General features: G+C 48.1%; 1 protein-coding gene across 1 annotated transcript; it reads right to left on the reverse strand.

Annotated features, from left to right (window-relative positions):
• Positions 1-4,869: 4,869 nt before the first annotated feature.
• On the reverse strand, positions 4,870-17,491 carry LOC146612769 (prohibitin-2-like). The gene is made up of 10 exons (XM_085377499.1): positions 17,432-17,491; positions 16,470-16,599; positions 14,599-14,683; positions 14,001-14,080; positions 13,267-13,451; positions 11,571-11,700; positions 11,197-11,300; positions 9,799-9,876; positions 6,461-6,537; positions 4,870-5,776 (listed from the first exon to the last, which is right to left on the reverse strand). The coding sequence occupies exons 1-10, from the start codon at positions 17,450-17,452 to the stop codon at positions 5,755-5,757; spliced, it is 912 nt and encodes a 303-aa protein (XP_085233625.1). The 5' UTR covers positions 17,453-17,491; the 3' UTR covers positions 4,870-5,754.
• Between the last annotated feature and the right edge of the window lie 266 nt (positions 17,492-17,757).

Consider the following 17,757-nt stretch of genomic DNA (forward strand, 5'->3'; position numbering starts at 1 on the left):
GCAGGGACATTTTGCTGAGGGAAGCAAAGCATTGCTAACTTATAACTTGCAGCCAGGAGGACGCGGCTAACACAGTGATGACAGTTACATATTTGACGTCTTCAGGGACAATAAACAGTCAAAGAGACCGTCCATGAACACCAGTCAGAAATGTCATCGCTTTTCTGCCTCTGACTGTAGTTTATTTGTCTTCATCTTGAGCTCCCTCTGCTGGTCACATCACAGTAAATCATCTATCTGGACACTGCAGAGAGCTGCAGACGCCGCCTGTCCACTCGCTCCGGCAACGGCACAGCACCGGGCGGCAAATCGCCATGGCGACCAGCCCAGATTGCTGGTCACCACGGTGTGAGGTCAGTGTTTCCATGGCAATGGAGCAGATGAACGGTAATCCGTCCTTGTTTTTGCGCCGTGGAAACAGGACGTGTGGGTGGAGGCAGAGACGCAGGAAGGGTGGAGGAGGTGGAGGAGGTGGAGTCGTGAGCATGTTAGCATGTGTGTGATATCACTCTCTCACCAAAGCTGCACCCTCACCCCCCTCCCCTAAATCCTCACCCTCCAGTCCTTTCCTCACCCCTCCTCCTCCCTTCAGTCTTAATAGCGAATTTGCAATCATGCACGGCAGATCAAGCAGGAGCGGAAGATTAAAACGCGCTGATGATCTGGAGCAAAGAAACGAGGTCAGGGCGAGCGAGCTGCGTTTCACTGCTGCAGGAAGCTGAGCAGACAGGACACGACGGGAAGGACGGCGAAGGACAGACACACTGACACAGCCTCAGGTCTCGGCTCTGCACGAAACAGTCCGTGCTTTTATTTGATCCTTGTATGCTTTTATTTTGGAATTCACGCGTGAACAGTATACACTGATACACTTTAAAGTACACGCAGTGAGATTTAAATCAGTGCTTCAGATCAAAGACGGGTATAAAAAGATGAGGCTGCAGTTCCCCACAGCTGCCACCAGGGGCTAATAAAGACTTATTTCCCTGACACCACCTTTAATTGATCACATGATTAACGAGAACCCACGGCTCACAGGGGGATAAATCGCCTCGTTCCGACACTCCACGCTCTGTGCAGACATTCACAGCAGAATAAACTTTATTAAGCAGTTCAAAGAGGACGGGGAGATGTTCTGATGAATCTGGAGCAGTGCCTCCCATGTGTGGAAGAGAGGCGACCATATGGTGAAGGCGCATGAGCCAAGAGCCCGCGGCAGGGTAAACTCGCAGCGCACTTCCTGAGTGGAAAAACACCAAATTTAGAAAACAGGTTTCTGTTTTTACAAACTGCAGCCGCTGCACATCCACTCCGGCAGCACATTTATCTTTTTTTTTAAACTCCTCCTCCTCCTCTTCTTCTCTCTGGCATCTTTCAAACACAGCAGCAGCTCCTGATTGGCTGGCTGAAAGGCTTGCTGTGAGGTGTGAGGGGGCGGGGAGTGGCAGCCAATCACGTGCTCCCTCCATCTCCCGGCCCCCTTTTTTTTCTTCTTCCAAACCCTCCATGAATATTCACCCTCCCCCTCCTCGCCCCTCCTCCCTCCCTGAGTGGAAAAAAAATCCCCTCTGAGATTTAAATCTCCCCCTTCCTCCTCCTCCTCATGTAGAAGAACAGCAGCCTCACACAACATGGAGGGAGGCAGCTCGCTTTGTGTCACTCACACAATAGACTCCACCACCACCTCCCTCCCCCGGCTCTCCTCCCTCCCCCGTCCTCCCTGCTTGCAGATTTCAGGTTGCATTGCAGCAGCTCGGCCTGCGCTGCAGCCTCTCTTCGCTCGCAGCTATAAATAACTCGGCAGCCATCTTATCTCTGCTCCTCTGCTTTGTTTTTTGTGCTGTGGCCCCCGTGGAACAGAGGAAGGGGAGGGGGGGCTCCAGGGACAAATGTGATGACGAAATTAGCCGAAGGCCTCGAAGCGTCAGCATTATGAGCTGCTAAAGAGAATAAGTGTTGATTACTGAGCTGCAGCCGCATTTCTGCTCGTTTTGCAGTCTGTTAACATTTAAAGGTCAAAAGGTCAGGAAGACTTTGCCTCTCGCAGCAGCGCTGCTGTGAGGCGGGAGGAGCAGTTGGTGGTTGGAGGTGTTCTCCTGTTTGTGGGTAAATAATTAACCTCCAGGCTGTTGTTTGGAGCCCGTGTCTGTGCTGGAAGAGGTCCCGTCACTCGCGGCGTGTCAGAGGACATTTGCATCACTTTGAGTCTGAGACGCCCCCACCCCGCGGTGCAGATGGTCTCTTATTTAGTCCTTGGAGCTCAGTGGGCTCGTTCACAATGAACAGCAGCTGTCGCTCTCCCAGCTCCTCTGGAAAAGCCCACCTCTCTCCTAATGGTGACCTTCTGTCTGCTCCCCAGCAGGATTGGGGGCTTAGCGAGCAAACTTCAGGTTACAGCTTAAAGGTTGCAAAGGTGGTTACATACTGACCAATCAAATCTCTGGAGGATCGAGTGGATCACTGTGGCGCTGTGGACTGTAAAGACTGTAGAGCATCACACAAAACCCAGTTCTATCTGCAGCGAGCCGGAGCAGCAGAGCTGAGCCACACTGCTGTCGTCTCTTTGTTTCCTACATTGAACAACCCAACAAACTGACGCATCGTTTTCCTTCATCATAAAGAAATTCTGCTTTAGTAAATAATAAAGCCGGGAGTGTGGCTCTCTGGGCTCTGAAACACTTTCTCTGTTAATTCATCAAAAATAAAAACAATTTTACAAGAAAATGAAAAGAACAACAACAAAAAACAGGAAATGTTCTGTTTTTAAATGAATATGAACAATAAAAAACAAACACCTCCTTTATTCATAAACTTCCTTCAAAGGTTGGAGCTGCTCTGGTGCTGTGTGACAGTAAGACTGTAAAACTGATCCAAGTGCAGGCAGTACAGTCCTAAACATGAGCCCCCCCGGCCTCCTGTGCCCCCGGGCTTGTGTTTGAGGTCTTTGTCTTCAGGAACAACTTCTTTATTTTGCCCTCCTGATGTGATATTTATGCTCCATGAGCTGTCATACGATCCGTGATCGGGGCACCTGGTCACAGGTAAGCCTGCTGACTGCTGTGCAGGTTAAACCCTGCAGGGCTGCAGCCACACGAGCATCAGCAACATCAGCTCGCTTTCATTAATTTAACTCAAGTCACAGCTGTAATCATGGCACAGCTGTCACACTGACGAGTCTATTAGCATCGTTTTATAGGCTCCCGTTTGTGCCCAGTGAAAGATCAGCTGTACGGTGCCTGCTGAGCTTAACTGCTTCAGTTTTCTGTTTTATCGATGAACCCTACGTTTGTCTCTAATGCCATTTTAAATGAAAGTGTTGGAACGCCCTCCACGCAGCCTCTGACATTAAACTGTTCAAATGAAACTAGACGGAGTACTTTTAGAGAAACTAGCATCAGATATTGAAGGCGTAGCTGTTTGTAAGTCAGACGACGGCGTGTCTGCATGAATATTAACGAGCTGTCAAACGTGTTGATTCAGACGCAGGAAACTGGCTTTAAAGTCGCATTTACATGCAAGAAATCAGACTCAAGGTGACCTCGCAATCTGCAGTGACACACAGCAGGTTTATCATATTTTACACAATTCAGTTATCAAAATGGGATTTTACCCAGCAGCTCCCGACCCCAAGCATCACGTCTGGGTCGTCTTTGAGCCGTCAGCAGGTCCGATTCAGCTCCCCTCCAAACGTCTCACATCAGTTTGATGTCGTATCAATCGATGGTGCCACGTTTTCACGAGCCGACTGATACGGAAACACTTCGATCTGCGTCATGAGGTCATTTTCACTTGCATGCGTCTCGGCCCTGCGGTTCCTCGTTCTCGTCTCTTTGCATATCTTTCATATTTTCTCAGACTTCATGTTGACATGATAACATGTACAGTCATGTTTTTCACGCTGTGCAGCAGTGATGGTTTTGCCGCTCTGATTCAGCTCATTGAGGTTTGCAGGTGTGTGTTTGTGCACGGTGAACTCTGAACTATTGCAGCAGCAGCTTCTTTTCTTTCGCTGGTGGAGATCTGCTGCTGTGCTCGGATCATCGTCCTGTTGTGGTCCCAGCTTCAGCTGAGGGACAGACGGCCTCACGATCTCATTTGTCCACTCAGGGACTGCAAAACAAGCCCAAACCCTCCTCCACCGTGCTCACTGAGGTGTTTGTGCATCGTCCACTTTGGTCTCGTCTGTCTAAAGGACATCGTTCCAGAAGTCTTGTGGTTGGCTCAGATGCAGCTTTCAAACCTAAGCTGTGCTTTCAGTCTTTTCCATGAACTTTAACCTTTGACATGCTGACAGAGGCCTGTGAGTCTGGCGCTCTTGGGTTTGTAGTGGTTTCTCTGAGGACTGTGGGTCTGACCCTGGGGTGAACTCGTTGGGAAATCCACTCCTGATGTATTGTGTCACTGTGTTACCAAACAGCCCAACGTTCCACATCTGCAACCTGCCCAAACCTTTGCTTTTATAGGCGTTCACACTTTCTGATGTTCAGTTAACATGTTTGACTTTCGGCTGCTTCCTCACCCTCTCGGGAGGAGGGTGAGGAAGCAGTGCTTAGTTTGGTCACATCACTGTAAACGCCTCCAAGTACTTTAATCAAACCTGTGAAATCAACTGTGTTGCTGCAGCTTTGCTCTCATTGGTCCTCGATTCTCCAAATCTTAAACACCTGAGAAGGAATTTCTCTAAGATTACAGATTACACAGACGTTCATGGCTCGCTGTGCTAAGTGGAGCAAAGTCCTTTGAATAAGACCGTCAGCACTAAGGAGCATCAAGAGCTCCGTCTTTTAGCTCTGCATGCGTCACAGTTCAAAATAACCAGTGTTCCTGTCACACTGGGCCTGTGGTCACCTCACTGTGTGTAACATCCACCAGTGGAGCAGAAGGAGAGTGAATAAAAACATGTGAATGCAGCAAGTCTCCAAAGAACTTCATATTTATTCAGTATAAATTGTGTAAGTGCTCAAACATGGATCCGTTCATACAAACAAACTGCGGTGTGTTAGAGGCGCACTGACAAATACTGGCTGGCATTAACGACGGTGACTCAGCAGGGTTTCAGGTTTTATGTTGAATGAGACGCTTATTGAAGTGTTACAAAACAAAAGCTGCTGCGAGCGCCGACTCACCGCAGCTGACCTGCCGACGGCGTCCAGGAAGCCTCTGGACTCCGAGTCTTCACGCGAGGCGGCGCCAGGCCGAAGCGCTCACCTGCTCCCTGTCGGACTGCGTCAGCACGGACAGGTGGACTCATTCTATCGTCCTCCTGCAGTCTGACGGCAACACGCCTGCATTTACGATCACACGTCAGACGCAAAGGGCGGCTTTAACGCCGGAGACCAGAGTTTGAGTTTTCTGACAAAGTAACAGAAAAACGTTCTGATAGTGTTTGAAAAGTTCAGAGCGACATGTCAAACTGTTACTTTGAGCACTGCGCTGTGCGACAGGTCACGCATAAATTAAGCTGTGCTAATGAAAAGTGTTCATGAGAGGAAGTTCGAAAACTCCGAAAAGCAGAAGGCTGCATCAGAGAGGAACTACTTCACACAAATAAAAAGCTTTTCCTGATTCTACAAAAAGGAGAAAAACGTCTGTAAATGTTACATTATCAGATATGAAAGTCAGGCTCGGTGTCATGGAAACGAAGCGGATCACCGATAAACCTGCTGTGGGAGGTAAACAGGGCCGGCGGGGAGAAGACCGGAGGGGTTTTCTTTCTGCAGAAGCAGAACTGAAGGAATGATGAGAAGCAGCTTCTTACTTCTTCAAGAGCGACAAACTGGAAGACACAAAGAGTCAAACGTTACAAACGCTCCGTGGACAGCACGCCAACATCGTGGTTATTGTGCAGGTGTGCACTCCAAAAACACCTCCGATTGACCTCGTAAAGACCCGTAAATCCAGGCCTGAAGCGCGGCAGACCCCACAACGTGCACGAAACAAAAACAATGTCACGTTTGTGGGTTTTAATCGGACTTTGAGATCCCATCTGTGTAAACTAGGGGCTGGGCACTGGTGCCAGACTGTCAGCAGGTTTACATAAAAAGCTCACAATGTTGACCTCACAATTACTCATTAAAACACCACAGGCTGAGACATCAAACACTAAAACTAAATCAAGTACAAAAAAAAGTATATACGTGCGAGTCAGACACTCTTTACTGATGCTGTAAATATTAATGTGCAGTTGTTTATGCAGCTTCCTCATTATTGTAGCAACTCCAGAGTTTAGACTCTTCCAGCATCGACTCCTGTCAGGTCAACATGCGACCGCAGAAAACAGCGCAGACTGCGTCGGGGCTTCGACGCAGGACTACAAGTTAAACTTAAAGGTTTCAAACGTGGCCACACTCAGCTGGCGTCTCTGTGACTGGGTCATGCTTCATCGGACCGTCTGTGTTCAGACGGCACTGAGTAACCGAGAGCTTTGACCTCATTGGTCCAGTGAAAAAGGTGAACTTACTTGAAGCTTTTGCTGTCCTGCAGGTTGAGCACCAGGCTGTCGGCGTTCAGGTACACTTTGTTTTGGGACTGCGCCACCTGCAGGTCAAACACAGAGTGAGCAGAGAGAAAACAGGTGGGAGGCAGCCTGCGGGCCTGACCGAGCACAATGGGAACACTGTCCGAGTCTCAACACTGAGCTGATTCACAGCAGAGTGAGAGCTGCCGAGCACGCTCGCCATCCATGTAGGAGGCGCATGACGCCAGCCGAACGCCCGGGCCCGATGACGTTCCTGCCGCGTGAGAGCGATCACGCCGCCATGGAAAAGGCGCTCAGAGCTGCTGATGAATGAGCGTCATCAGTGATCCTCTGGTGGAGACAAACACTCGCACGGTGTCTCAGTCACTGCTAATTATCACCATCACATTAGCTCTGATGGATTTGGGCAGTCAGTCTGAATGAAGCTGCAAACGCCACAGCGACGGCGAGCGCACCGACACGGAGCAGAGCCAGAGAGATTTCACCCACATCAACTTCTCTTCACCGCAATTTTAAATCCTCCTCGTCACAAAATCTCAAATAATCAGGCCCCATCTTATCTTAATGACCTTGTAGTACCATATCACCCTATTAGAGCACTTCGCTCTCGCTCTGCAGGCCTACTTGTTGTTCCTAGAGTATTTAAAAGTAGAATGGGAGGCAGAGCCTTCAGTTTTCAGGCCCCTCTTCTGTGGAACCAGTTTCCAGTTTGGATTCAGGAGACAGACACTATCTCTACTTTCAAGATTAGGCTTCAAACTTTCCTTTTTGCTAAAGCATATAGTTAGGGCTGGACCAGGTGACCCTGAATCCTCCATTAGTTATGCTGCTGTGGGTCTGTACACATCACCTGACTCTGCTGCGAGTCTCTTCCTGTTAAAAGGTTCTTCCATCCCACCGTCACCAACTGCTGTTCAGTTTGTTTAGCTTTTCCAAATTGTAAAGCTCCTTAACATTTATACATGTAAGTAAAACTTGCAGATCTTGGTCAAAATGTGTGAAAGTAAAACAGGAAGAAAAAGGTTTCAAGTGGCTGCTGCAGTGTACGGCTCCATTTTTAGCTGCACTGTGAGACAAGCAGCAGCATCTGCTGAGCAGAGAGCTGATGGATGAGGCCGGTGCAGGTGGGACGCTGGGTAGACGTTTGCGGCTGACATCGGAATAAAAACTCAAACATATCTGTGTTTTCATCATCCTCATCAACCTGCTCTCTGCTCTGATTGGCTGCTGAGGTTCACCTGTGTCTGAAGGGGGGCGGAGCGGCTCCATCTCCTCTCTGCTTGCCTTCCACAGTTTCCATGTATGAGTCACAGCTCGCGATGAGGTCTGTTCACGGCTTCCTCCCTCGTCAGGTTCTCAGGATTTTATGTCTCAAACTCTTTGAAACATCTTTGTGCTTTCATTCCTCTGAGCGACCTGTTTAACATGTTTGCTTCATCAACGATTTGACTGTATTTTGTGTGAGTGCATCACTCTGCTTCACGAGGGCTTGTTTTTCCTGCTCGTCACTTTAAGTACCCGACGTTTTCCCCGTGATTTTGATGCAAAGTCAACTTTAAAGCCTCGATGAAGCCACGTTTCTCTTCTGTTGCTGCTCATCATCGTTTCGGCCTCTTCCACCTCATCTGCGTTCTTTTAAAATGTTCAAACATTTAATTTAAATCCAGAATTAATGCTCGACATTTCCTGCTGTGGGCTGATGCGTGAGTGGAGGTCAAAGGTCAGAGCTGAGGACAAAAAGGACAGTTTACAGTCTGAGCCTTTTGTTTCAGTCCTGCTTTCTGTTACATTCCTGCTCTCTTGGCGCCACCTGGTGGTCTGGATCACACATGGCAGCTCAACACTGTCGAACTCAAACCAAACGTCCGGTGATTAATGAATAGAACAAATATCTGTGACTGTTCTTGTTCACGTCAGCTGCTCGGCTCAGCTGCTGGTAGTTACTGTACAAAGAGCGATTAACCAGGAGGACCCCACGCTGCTCCGAGTAACGAGTTTACTCTGGCGATGAGAATCAGACCGACAGTGAGACCACGCCGCTGCAGGAACACGTGCGATGTTTACTCTGAAGAAAACGAAACATCACATCAGGATCATCTGGTCCACGTTTGAGCCGCCAAAGCCAAACTGACGAGTGTGAAACCTCCCATCAAACAGCTGTTCTCAACCTCATATACGTGTCTCTTCATCTCCCACACAGAGGAGGAGGAGGGGCAGGTTAGAGGCGGGACTCTGCAGGTGTTTGTAGCACGACAGGTGAGCCGGCGCTGCTGCTGCAACAACAGCTACACTAAAGCAGCGCTCTGGTTCTACTTTAGCTCAGTGTTCATAATCAGCTTTGCAACATTCTGGTGCAGCGAGTTCTGCGGAGCACCGACAGTCAGGACTTCTCTCCGACAGAGGCGGCTCGCCGAGCACGACAAGCTCCACAGCTGACAACCAATGACTGCTGAGCGTTTCAAACTATCGAAGACTGAAAGACGAGCACAAAGTGACCCTGAAAGGACCGAACACACAAAAGATTCACAAAACAAACAACCGAGAAAAAGAAAGGAAACAGGTGTGTTCGGTTTGTGAGAGACACCACCCGTGCATCCACCCTTTAGAGGAGGCCAGCTCTTCCTCTGTGGTGTCCACAGTAGAAGTGACGCTCGAGTGTCACAGGAAATGTCTTGAAACAATCGTTTTAATCATCCTATCAGCGACCCTGCAGTCTCCTAGGAGACACACACAAGGTTTGACTTGACCTTTGACCTTGATGTCAGCTCCACCTTTGGTGTGAATTTCAAAATCCTACGTCACCTCGTTCTCGAGAAACTTGTGTTTCCACGCCAACCCACCCGCTCCCACCCCCCAGCGGGTCACAACACCTCCCCTCTTTTACAGCTGATGGTAAATGCACGATGCAGCACAGCAGCATCACTGCGTCAAACATTTCCTCTCGCCTTTCACCTCCGCTCACTTTGTTTATTCTCCACCACGAGGAGTCACAGGAGGGTCCGACTGAGAAACCTGACGAGTTTACATTTAAACCTGTTGGTTTAAAGAGAATCGTGATGTGACGAGTTCATCGGCGGCGCACGACTCTCGGCTCTGCTGAGGTTTCGTTCGACTCAAACAAAAAGCATTGGTGCTCCTCTCCCCTGCTTCAGTGTCAGCAGGGTGGAGTCTGGGACGGGGGTTTGTGCTTGTTTGTGCGTTTTTAAAGGGACAGTACGCAGAGGAGAACTGTGACTGTGTTTATTTGTGGGATTCTGTTTCAGGCTTTGAGGGTTAAGACGTGTCAAACAGACGAACATGGTGCGGGTCGTGTTTCCTACCGTCTTGGCGATGTTCTGCGCCGCCCGGATCTTCCTGAGTTTCAGGTAACCTGGATTCTTGGTCACGGCCTCGCCCAGCTGCGGCAGACAGAAACAGGCTGTTAGTGAGCGCTACGCACCTGCAGGAGAGCGAGCGGCGGGCCGAGCGAGCCACTCCCAGCGCTCCAACGACGAGCGGGATCGACGCTGCGGGCGTGTCGCCGCTCGGCTTCGCACGCACGTTGACGTGCAGAGAAAACAATTAGCACATTTTTGGATGAAGTGTTTGTTTGAGGTGTTTCTGGTTCTCACAGGCTGAGGTGAGCGAGTTCACAGAGCAACAAGCGCTGGATTTTACTGAAGCACACTCGCTTTGTTTTTGGATACCAACTCGTAAAAATCCTTGAAAGCGCTGAATGACTGCAGATGTTTAACAAAAACAACAGCTGGAAACAGCTGCTCTCACACTGCCATCCAAACTGCTGCTCAGAGGTCGTCTGAGGCTTTACATGGACTCAGTCTCAGCTTCCTCACGCCTGAGATCTGCAAGTCTAAGATTCCTGGTTTGATCCCAGGAGGAGACGCACCCCACTGGGGCTGTGTCAGGAAGGCAAACTCCGGAGGAGCTGCCCACTGTGGGGACCTGACTGGGATAAGAAGCAGCTGAAAGCACCACCAGCACAAAGATTCACGTCTCTGATCAGAGGCTGAAACGAGGAAACACGAACGTGTGGGTGACGCTGCCGGACCCACAGCCCGGGCTGGAAGAGCCACATTACCTGATGAGCTAATAAGTGTGATGCGTTGTCATAAATGAGGTTACAGTGAGCATGCTCAGTCCCTGATGTGTTTTATGCTGCTTTCAGTGACGTGACAGACGTTACATGTACTGAAGTTTCTCTGTGATAAACCTACAAACGAGTGATTAACGTGAACTTCTGAGCTCAGAGGTGCTGATTGCTGCAGCGCTGCTCTCGTGTCCTGTTAACATTCCTCAGATACCTCTAATCGCCCGCTGATTGGTCAGATCTGTCAGTCTGAGTTACCAGGGAGAAGCTGTAATCTCTGACTTGGGTTTGAGGTTTTGTTGAACCTGCCACAGCCGGAGGCCTCCTCTACGAACACGTCACCTGCTGACGTTTAATGAACGAGCTTCTTGAAAAAGCGACTCCTGCAGCTCCTCTCTGCTAGAAACGTGTTTATTTTCATCCGGTAATTATAACGACAGCATTAGGCTCAATAATTTTATCTGAAAGGTTTTTCAGCTCTGAATGTTATAACGAACCAAACGTTTGAGTCTCAGACGGCGGTCTGGAGGGGCTGCTGTGGCACACACTGTGACTCTGTGGATTTCATTTGTTTTTTTGATCTAAAAAAGTGATTCATCTTAAAGACATGTCCCTCCAAAGCGGAGCTCACCATCTTGGCGGCCTGAGCTTCTCCTTCGGCCTGGATGATCTTCTGCCTCTGGTCCTGTTTGGCCTTCTCCACATAGAACTGAGCTCGCTGCGCCTCCTGCTGGGCTGAAGAGGAACAAACAACAATCGTTCACCCAGCAGGCCAACGACCTTTTACGTGACTGTTTTTATAAGCTCACCACTCTGGTTTAATCTGGGTAATGTACATATTTAGCTTTAGGTCACAGTGAGTCTCCAATAAACTGAAATCATTTCATTCTCCACACGCTGATGATAAACCAGCCGTCAGGTGGACGCAGTAATCATCGAGTCCCCGGGGTCAGAAATTCAGCCCGATGTGGCTGCAGGACAAAGACTGAGCAACTCTTCACTCACCGACTTGTTTGGCCTCCACGGCGGCCGTGTACTCGCGGCTGAAGCTGAGCTCGGTGATGGCCACGTCGTCCAGGATGATGTTGAAGTCTTTGGCCCGCTCAAACAGCTCCCTGCGGATCAGCATGGAAACCTGCAGGAGACGGAGTCAGACAGACCTCAGTGTCAGATCACTAACAGTGATCATCAAGAACTCTGAAATATTCAATTTATGTCGAGCTGCAGGGACCAGTCAGGACTTCTGACTGGTCCCCTGCAGGAACACTCCACAGCTGTGGATAGGGTGAGTCGTTCCCACAGTGTTGCTCATGGTCAGTGTCACAGTGTAGCACCAGAGCGTAATGGTGCACAGAGCTTGAACCAGACAGTGAAGCTTTCAGGTTACCAGTGGCACCAGGATCCAAGCCTCCCCTGAGGTCATGACCCCGGCTGAAAGGCCGAGGTCGCAGACACAAACAGCCAAAATAAGCTTCCTCCACAGGGCGTCTGAGCTGAGCTCTCAGACACTCTAAGGAGCTTACACCCAGGGGAGCTCAGAGTGGAGCTGCACCTCCACGAGCTGAGCTGGTTCAGGTATCTGATCGGGGAACAGTCGGGGTGCCTCACCTCGGAGGTCTAAGGACCTCTGGAACAACCACCGCACTGAACTGCAGCCCAGCTTTGGGTTATCAGACGAAGAGGCACAGGCGACCCGCAGAGAAATAATGTGATGTAACAGCTTCCATAATATAATTATTTTGTTTTTTGGACTGAGATCCTCCTCAGGTGCGTCTGTGTGTGACCCCACATCACCACACGTGATTAACCCTTTAAAGCCGGGCAGAGCAGCACGCTCCGTTTTGCGTAACTATTTTTAAATCCCTGTAGAACCGGAACCACGTGAGCTAGCGCAATAATTGTTTTTGCACATGAAACTGGACGAGTTGTACTTACATCTTACGCCATCAGCTTGTGCTCGGTCACAGTTTCCTTCCACATAAAGCTTTGCAAAAACAGCATAAAAAGCACTTGCAGCAACAAAAACAGAATATTCCAGAAACACACTTTGCCGATCAGCTGTTCAAAACACTTCCTACGTTGGAACGATCGCACGTCCGCCATGACCTGCCCGAAACCCGAAGTGACGTCATTTCGCGGAAAATGTAGTTTTTTACCTTCCGGGTCTTCTGAGCCTAAACTGGTGTTTTTAAAACTGGTGTTTGACTTCATGCTTTTCTGTGTCGTTTCTGTGATGCAGAGCTGGAAATAGTTTCTTTTGATGCACGTGCTGGTTTATAATTATAATAATTATTTGTTTTTCCTGCAGTATGTAAAACTTGGTGTATTTCAAAAATAAAACTATGCAGACACTCAAAATAAACTTTCTGTGGTTGGAAACTTTTTTGTATTTACAGTTTTGAGGGATAAGCCTCTTAAATTTCTCTAACTAGAAATATATGTAAAAAGAACAAATGATTTTCAAGTTTTTTGTAGTTTATTGCACTTTTTTGCAATTTTTGTAGTTACTGTGGACTTAATGCAGACATATTATTAAAATTTGGGCTGTAACGGTTGTATTGATGTAAAGCAACTTGAAATGCTCCCACAAATGGCTCCACAGCATGTAAGAATATAAAGATGACTGACTTGGTTCTATGGCAGGTCTTAAAGGGCTAAACAGATTCAAACTAAGCGCGCCGCTCTGGGGGCGTGTTCGTACCTGCGCTCTCTGCGTGATGAGCTGCGATGCGTTGAACTTGGCCACCACGCTCTTCAGCACCTCGTTGACGATGGAGGGCAGCACGCGCTCGTCGTAGTCCTGTCCCAGGTGCTGGTAGAGGACGGGCAGGTTGGACGCCAGCGGCCGGGACAGAACTCGCAGGGAGACGTTGACCATCTGCAGGTCTGAGACAGAACCAGTCAGAAGCTGAACATCTGTGACAGCTGCTGACTAACCAGCCGTATCTCTGCTGAGCTTCACACGACTGCACTTGTTTGAAGCTCATGATTTTGCACAGGCTCCATTCACACCTCGGATTCGTCAGCGAGCTAAACCAGCTTTGTTTTTATGTGAAATAACCCACAGATGGCCCCAGTAACGTACTGGGGCCATCTGTGGGTATGTTCTTATAGTTTATAGGCTTATTCCAAGTCTCCAAACTGTTGACTGAACATATCGATCTACTGTTTCATTGATTATCTGAAACCAACCAGCTGTTATATGAAAACAGTGAAGTGTCTGTAAACACATGAAAACATGAAGCTGCACCTGTGGAGTTTCCAACAATGCTGAGAAGCAGCTTTACTGACACTTAATGATTAAAAGCTTAATCTAAGACTTGGAGGACAACCTGATGTGTCCTCGAGGCTGCAGGACTCAAAACTGGACTCGTTTTCCTCTAAAACCAAACACGTCCACAGACGGTCTTCAGTTATACGACGGAGGCGTCTGACCTTTGCTTCCAGTGAGAGAGGAGATCTTTCTGGGTCTGGCTCTGATGTCATAGATGATGGGATACTGAAACCAGGGCATCCTGAAGACAGACACAGAATCACATCAGTTAGTTTGCTGATCTGTTTTTTCTGCATCCGTAAATCGTTTTTATTAAACTAATGCTGGAATCCTCAGGTGTTGGGGGCTGCACCTTCATGTTCATGTCCATCTACTCTGCAGGACTTCTTTTAGTGCCGTTTCATGGAAAGGAAGAAAGTCGGACGACTGTTTGGCCCTGAAAAGCCTGCTGCCTAACCAACACTGATCCGTTAAACTCCAAAAGGAAAAAACTATTTTCATAAATCAACTCAGAAAAGGTCAAATTTAGAAAATGAGATTAGAGAGCCTGAGATGTATCGAGGAGCCGCTGATAAAGATTTAGAAACAGAGCACACGGAGCAGTGAAACAGAGAATTAAAACACTTTCTGACTGTTTTACAGTCCCGCCCACACCTCCAAACAGCCACGCCCATTAATATGAGCCAACACGCAGCATCAGTCACCTGTCAGTCAGTACGAGCTGGTTGCTATGGTAACAGTGTGGGTGTGGACTCGTACCTGAAGTGGAGTCCCTCGGCGAGCACCGTGTCCATCTGCATCCCTCCGATCCGGTTGAAGACGATGGCCCTCTGACCTCCTTCCACTGCACACAGGAGACCAACCTCAGACTGAACCCTGAGCTCTGTTCTTCAGTTTCTGCTAAACTGACGGAGCCGTTTCCACCGGCCTGAAGCTCCCACTCAGGAACATGAACCACAAACAGATCTGTCAGCACAGACCTCTCTGCTGTGTGAACGTCACAGCAACGATGCGAATGACATCGCTGCTGACACTTCAGCCTGTTACACCGAGATTAAAACAAACTTCTGATACCTTCACCTGGTCCAGAGGTGGACGTTCACGTTAACGTGACCAAAGTTTAACATGTGGTCAGTAACACCTGAGAGTAGAGCTGTTGGATATAACCATATATATCAGATGACGATATAAAAACGTCGTTTCCTATCACGCTCTTTTGTTTCGTGGTGTCGTAAAATAAACTACGTCACTGCAGTGGCTACATTCATTTCTTAAAGTTCTCTCTTTCTCTTATATTTAATATAACCACACTACGGACGGACAAGCGCCTGTTTTTATGCGTTGTCGTTAGCAACGACGACGGTAACACCATCAAGTGGCTCCGCTGTCCGCTTGTTTGTTTTCCACGTAAACCTTTCACAATAAAGCTCAAGATCCTGTTGAGACTTTTCAGAATAAACTGAATCACGTGAAAGATGCAGAGTGTTTACGGAGGAGAAGCAACAAAGAGCCGCCAGGTGCTAAAGAATAAACCTTAGACTCAAACTTTGAAAGAAAACGGCGGCCGTTACGACTTATGTCTAAAAATGTTTCATGCACCGGTTAAAACACTCGACTCCAGCTACACGACGCCCAGCTGGAAACACTTCACACAAGTCGAGCTGCCCGAGATTCACAGAATTGACAGAAAATGTTACATTTTTGTGATTTATATCGTTGTCAGGACGATAAATGTCTTTTATCGGGATATGAGACTTTGGTCATATCGCACAGCCCTACCTGTCTAAAGCTCAGACTGCTCTAAATACTCAGTTTCACGCAGTTTTTTCCTGCTCTTGGACCTTGATGATGTCATAGAGAGACCTTACTGTAAACGTGGTCAGCTCACGCACAGAAGTTGGCTTTAAGTGAAGGTAAAACAGCTTCTTACAGACAGCTGAGGAGCACCGAGGCCTGCGAACTGGGACTCCAGCTAAGCTGCTCTAATAAAAATATAAAACATGGATCTGAACATGAAAGACTTTAATTAAACAGTGAAGATGTTTTAGATTGTAGTTCGTGAAACAAGATGAAAACTAATACAAGCACAAAGCTGTGGATTTTCTCTTTTACCACCATCAGCCTGAAGGTTCCACAGATACAGGAAAGGCCCATTTCCATCCTGCTGAGCTTTAAACATTAAAAGTTTTTCATATAATAAAAAACAGGCTGTTAGCACCAGTGCTTGCAGGTGGAGCAGACTGTGTGGCTGCCTGCTAAAAACCATTTAGTGAGTAAATACTTTGTACGTATTTAATCACTTCTTGTTTCACAAGCCTGAGCCGACCACCTTTAGACGCAGAATTTACATCATCCTCCGTCTGTGTCTGGCTGGGTAACAACTGCAGCCCAACTCCACTTTTCCTTAATCAAAGCTGGAAACTTGCAGAGCAGCTGCAGGCAATCCCGTGTTTTGTATCAATGAAGGACAGAATCGAGCTTCGAGCCTGTACCACAGACACGCTTTGATAAAAGGTCTCTAAAGAACTGTCACACTAAATATGACAGATTACTCCAGGAGAGTGAGAGTGTCAGGGATCAGAGCCCCAGCTGTGCTGAATATTCATGCTTTCACAGTGACTGGGGGTTACCTGTGTATGTGGCTTCCTTCACTGTGTAAGCCAGAGCTCCAGCACCAATCAGCAGCTTCAAGCCGAGTCCTGCGCCCCGAGGTCCTGAAGACATCCTGCCTGCGATCTGCCGCAGCTGCTGCAGAAAACCCTGAAACACAAGGATTTCAGTAAATCTCCCCGTGCTCGCTCACGCAGGACACTCATGGTTAAAACTCAGTGACCTTGACTCCGAGTGGACAACCCCCCTCCCTGTATATCTACAAGGCCTGCATGTACCCGCCACAGAAACCTCGTTAGAGGACGCTCAGATTCTCTCTAAAAATAAACTGTTTTAAAAAAGCAACAAGGATGCTAATAACACAAGGCTGGACACGTCTGATCACCTGTCTGAACTTTAAGGACTAAGTTTAAACTCGGCTCATGCAAAAAGCACAAAACATAACTCGACTTAAAGAGAAGCAGCTTCTTTGGTTTGATGCGCTAGCTGCGGGTTAATTAGCCTGTGTAACATCAGGGCCTGCAGACTCACCTGCCTGCACGCCTGATGCACCTGAGTGTGTTACGCATGCGCAGAATTAAGTAACTGCTTCTAGAAACTTGCAATATTTTCAGTGAATTTATTTCTAATGCGTATACATGTGTTAACTCAATTATTTCATAATTGAGAGAGTTTTAAAGGGACCCCGGCGTCATGTTCGACTCCCACTCTCTACCTGAGTGTAAAGCTAGCTAACCGGCATCGAGTGGCTCTCACGGCCTCACCTGTGCCTCATTAGTGCCGTCAGGCTGGATGGAACCTGGCTGACATGGTTTCGAGTGTAAACCTGCTTACATCAGACTCACGTGTCAGACCTAAAAGCTTTTAAAATGTCACCCAGGTGCGTGCAAAGCGCGGGAAACCCGGAGCGGTTGAACCTGAGCTGAAGGCAGAAAACTTCCCTTTAAAGCCGAGTTTAAACGGGAGACTCACAAACACTCACCCCGGGATCTTTATTCGCCATGCTCGTCCTCTCCGCCTGTTAGAAAACCAAGTGAAGAAGACAAGGTCGCAAGTGATGACGCGTTTCCGGGATTGGGGGTAACTTGGGAAATGTAGTTTTTAAGAGTATTGGGGCATAGTCTCTATGTATATATATTTAAAGATAATAAAATGTTTTAAACCCACCCAAAGTTCTGAGGATGGAAATTAAGGATTCGCTTTTCATTTTTGCCATAATCTACAAAATAAAAGCAAGAAGGATTGTGAGCTATAAAGTACAAAGTTATAAGAGGTAAAGACAGACTACAGCGTCTGATCTCACGATGC

Source organism: Diplotaxodon limnothrissa, linkage group LG18 (genome assembly GCF_057381915.1).
Source record: "Diplotaxodon limnothrissa isolate DT_005_m linkage group LG18, D_limnothrissa_male_GT1.1, whole genome shotgun sequence".
In the NCBI taxonomy this organism is placed as follows: Eukaryota; Metazoa; Chordata; class Actinopteri; order Cichliformes; family Cichlidae; genus Diplotaxodon; species Diplotaxodon limnothrissa.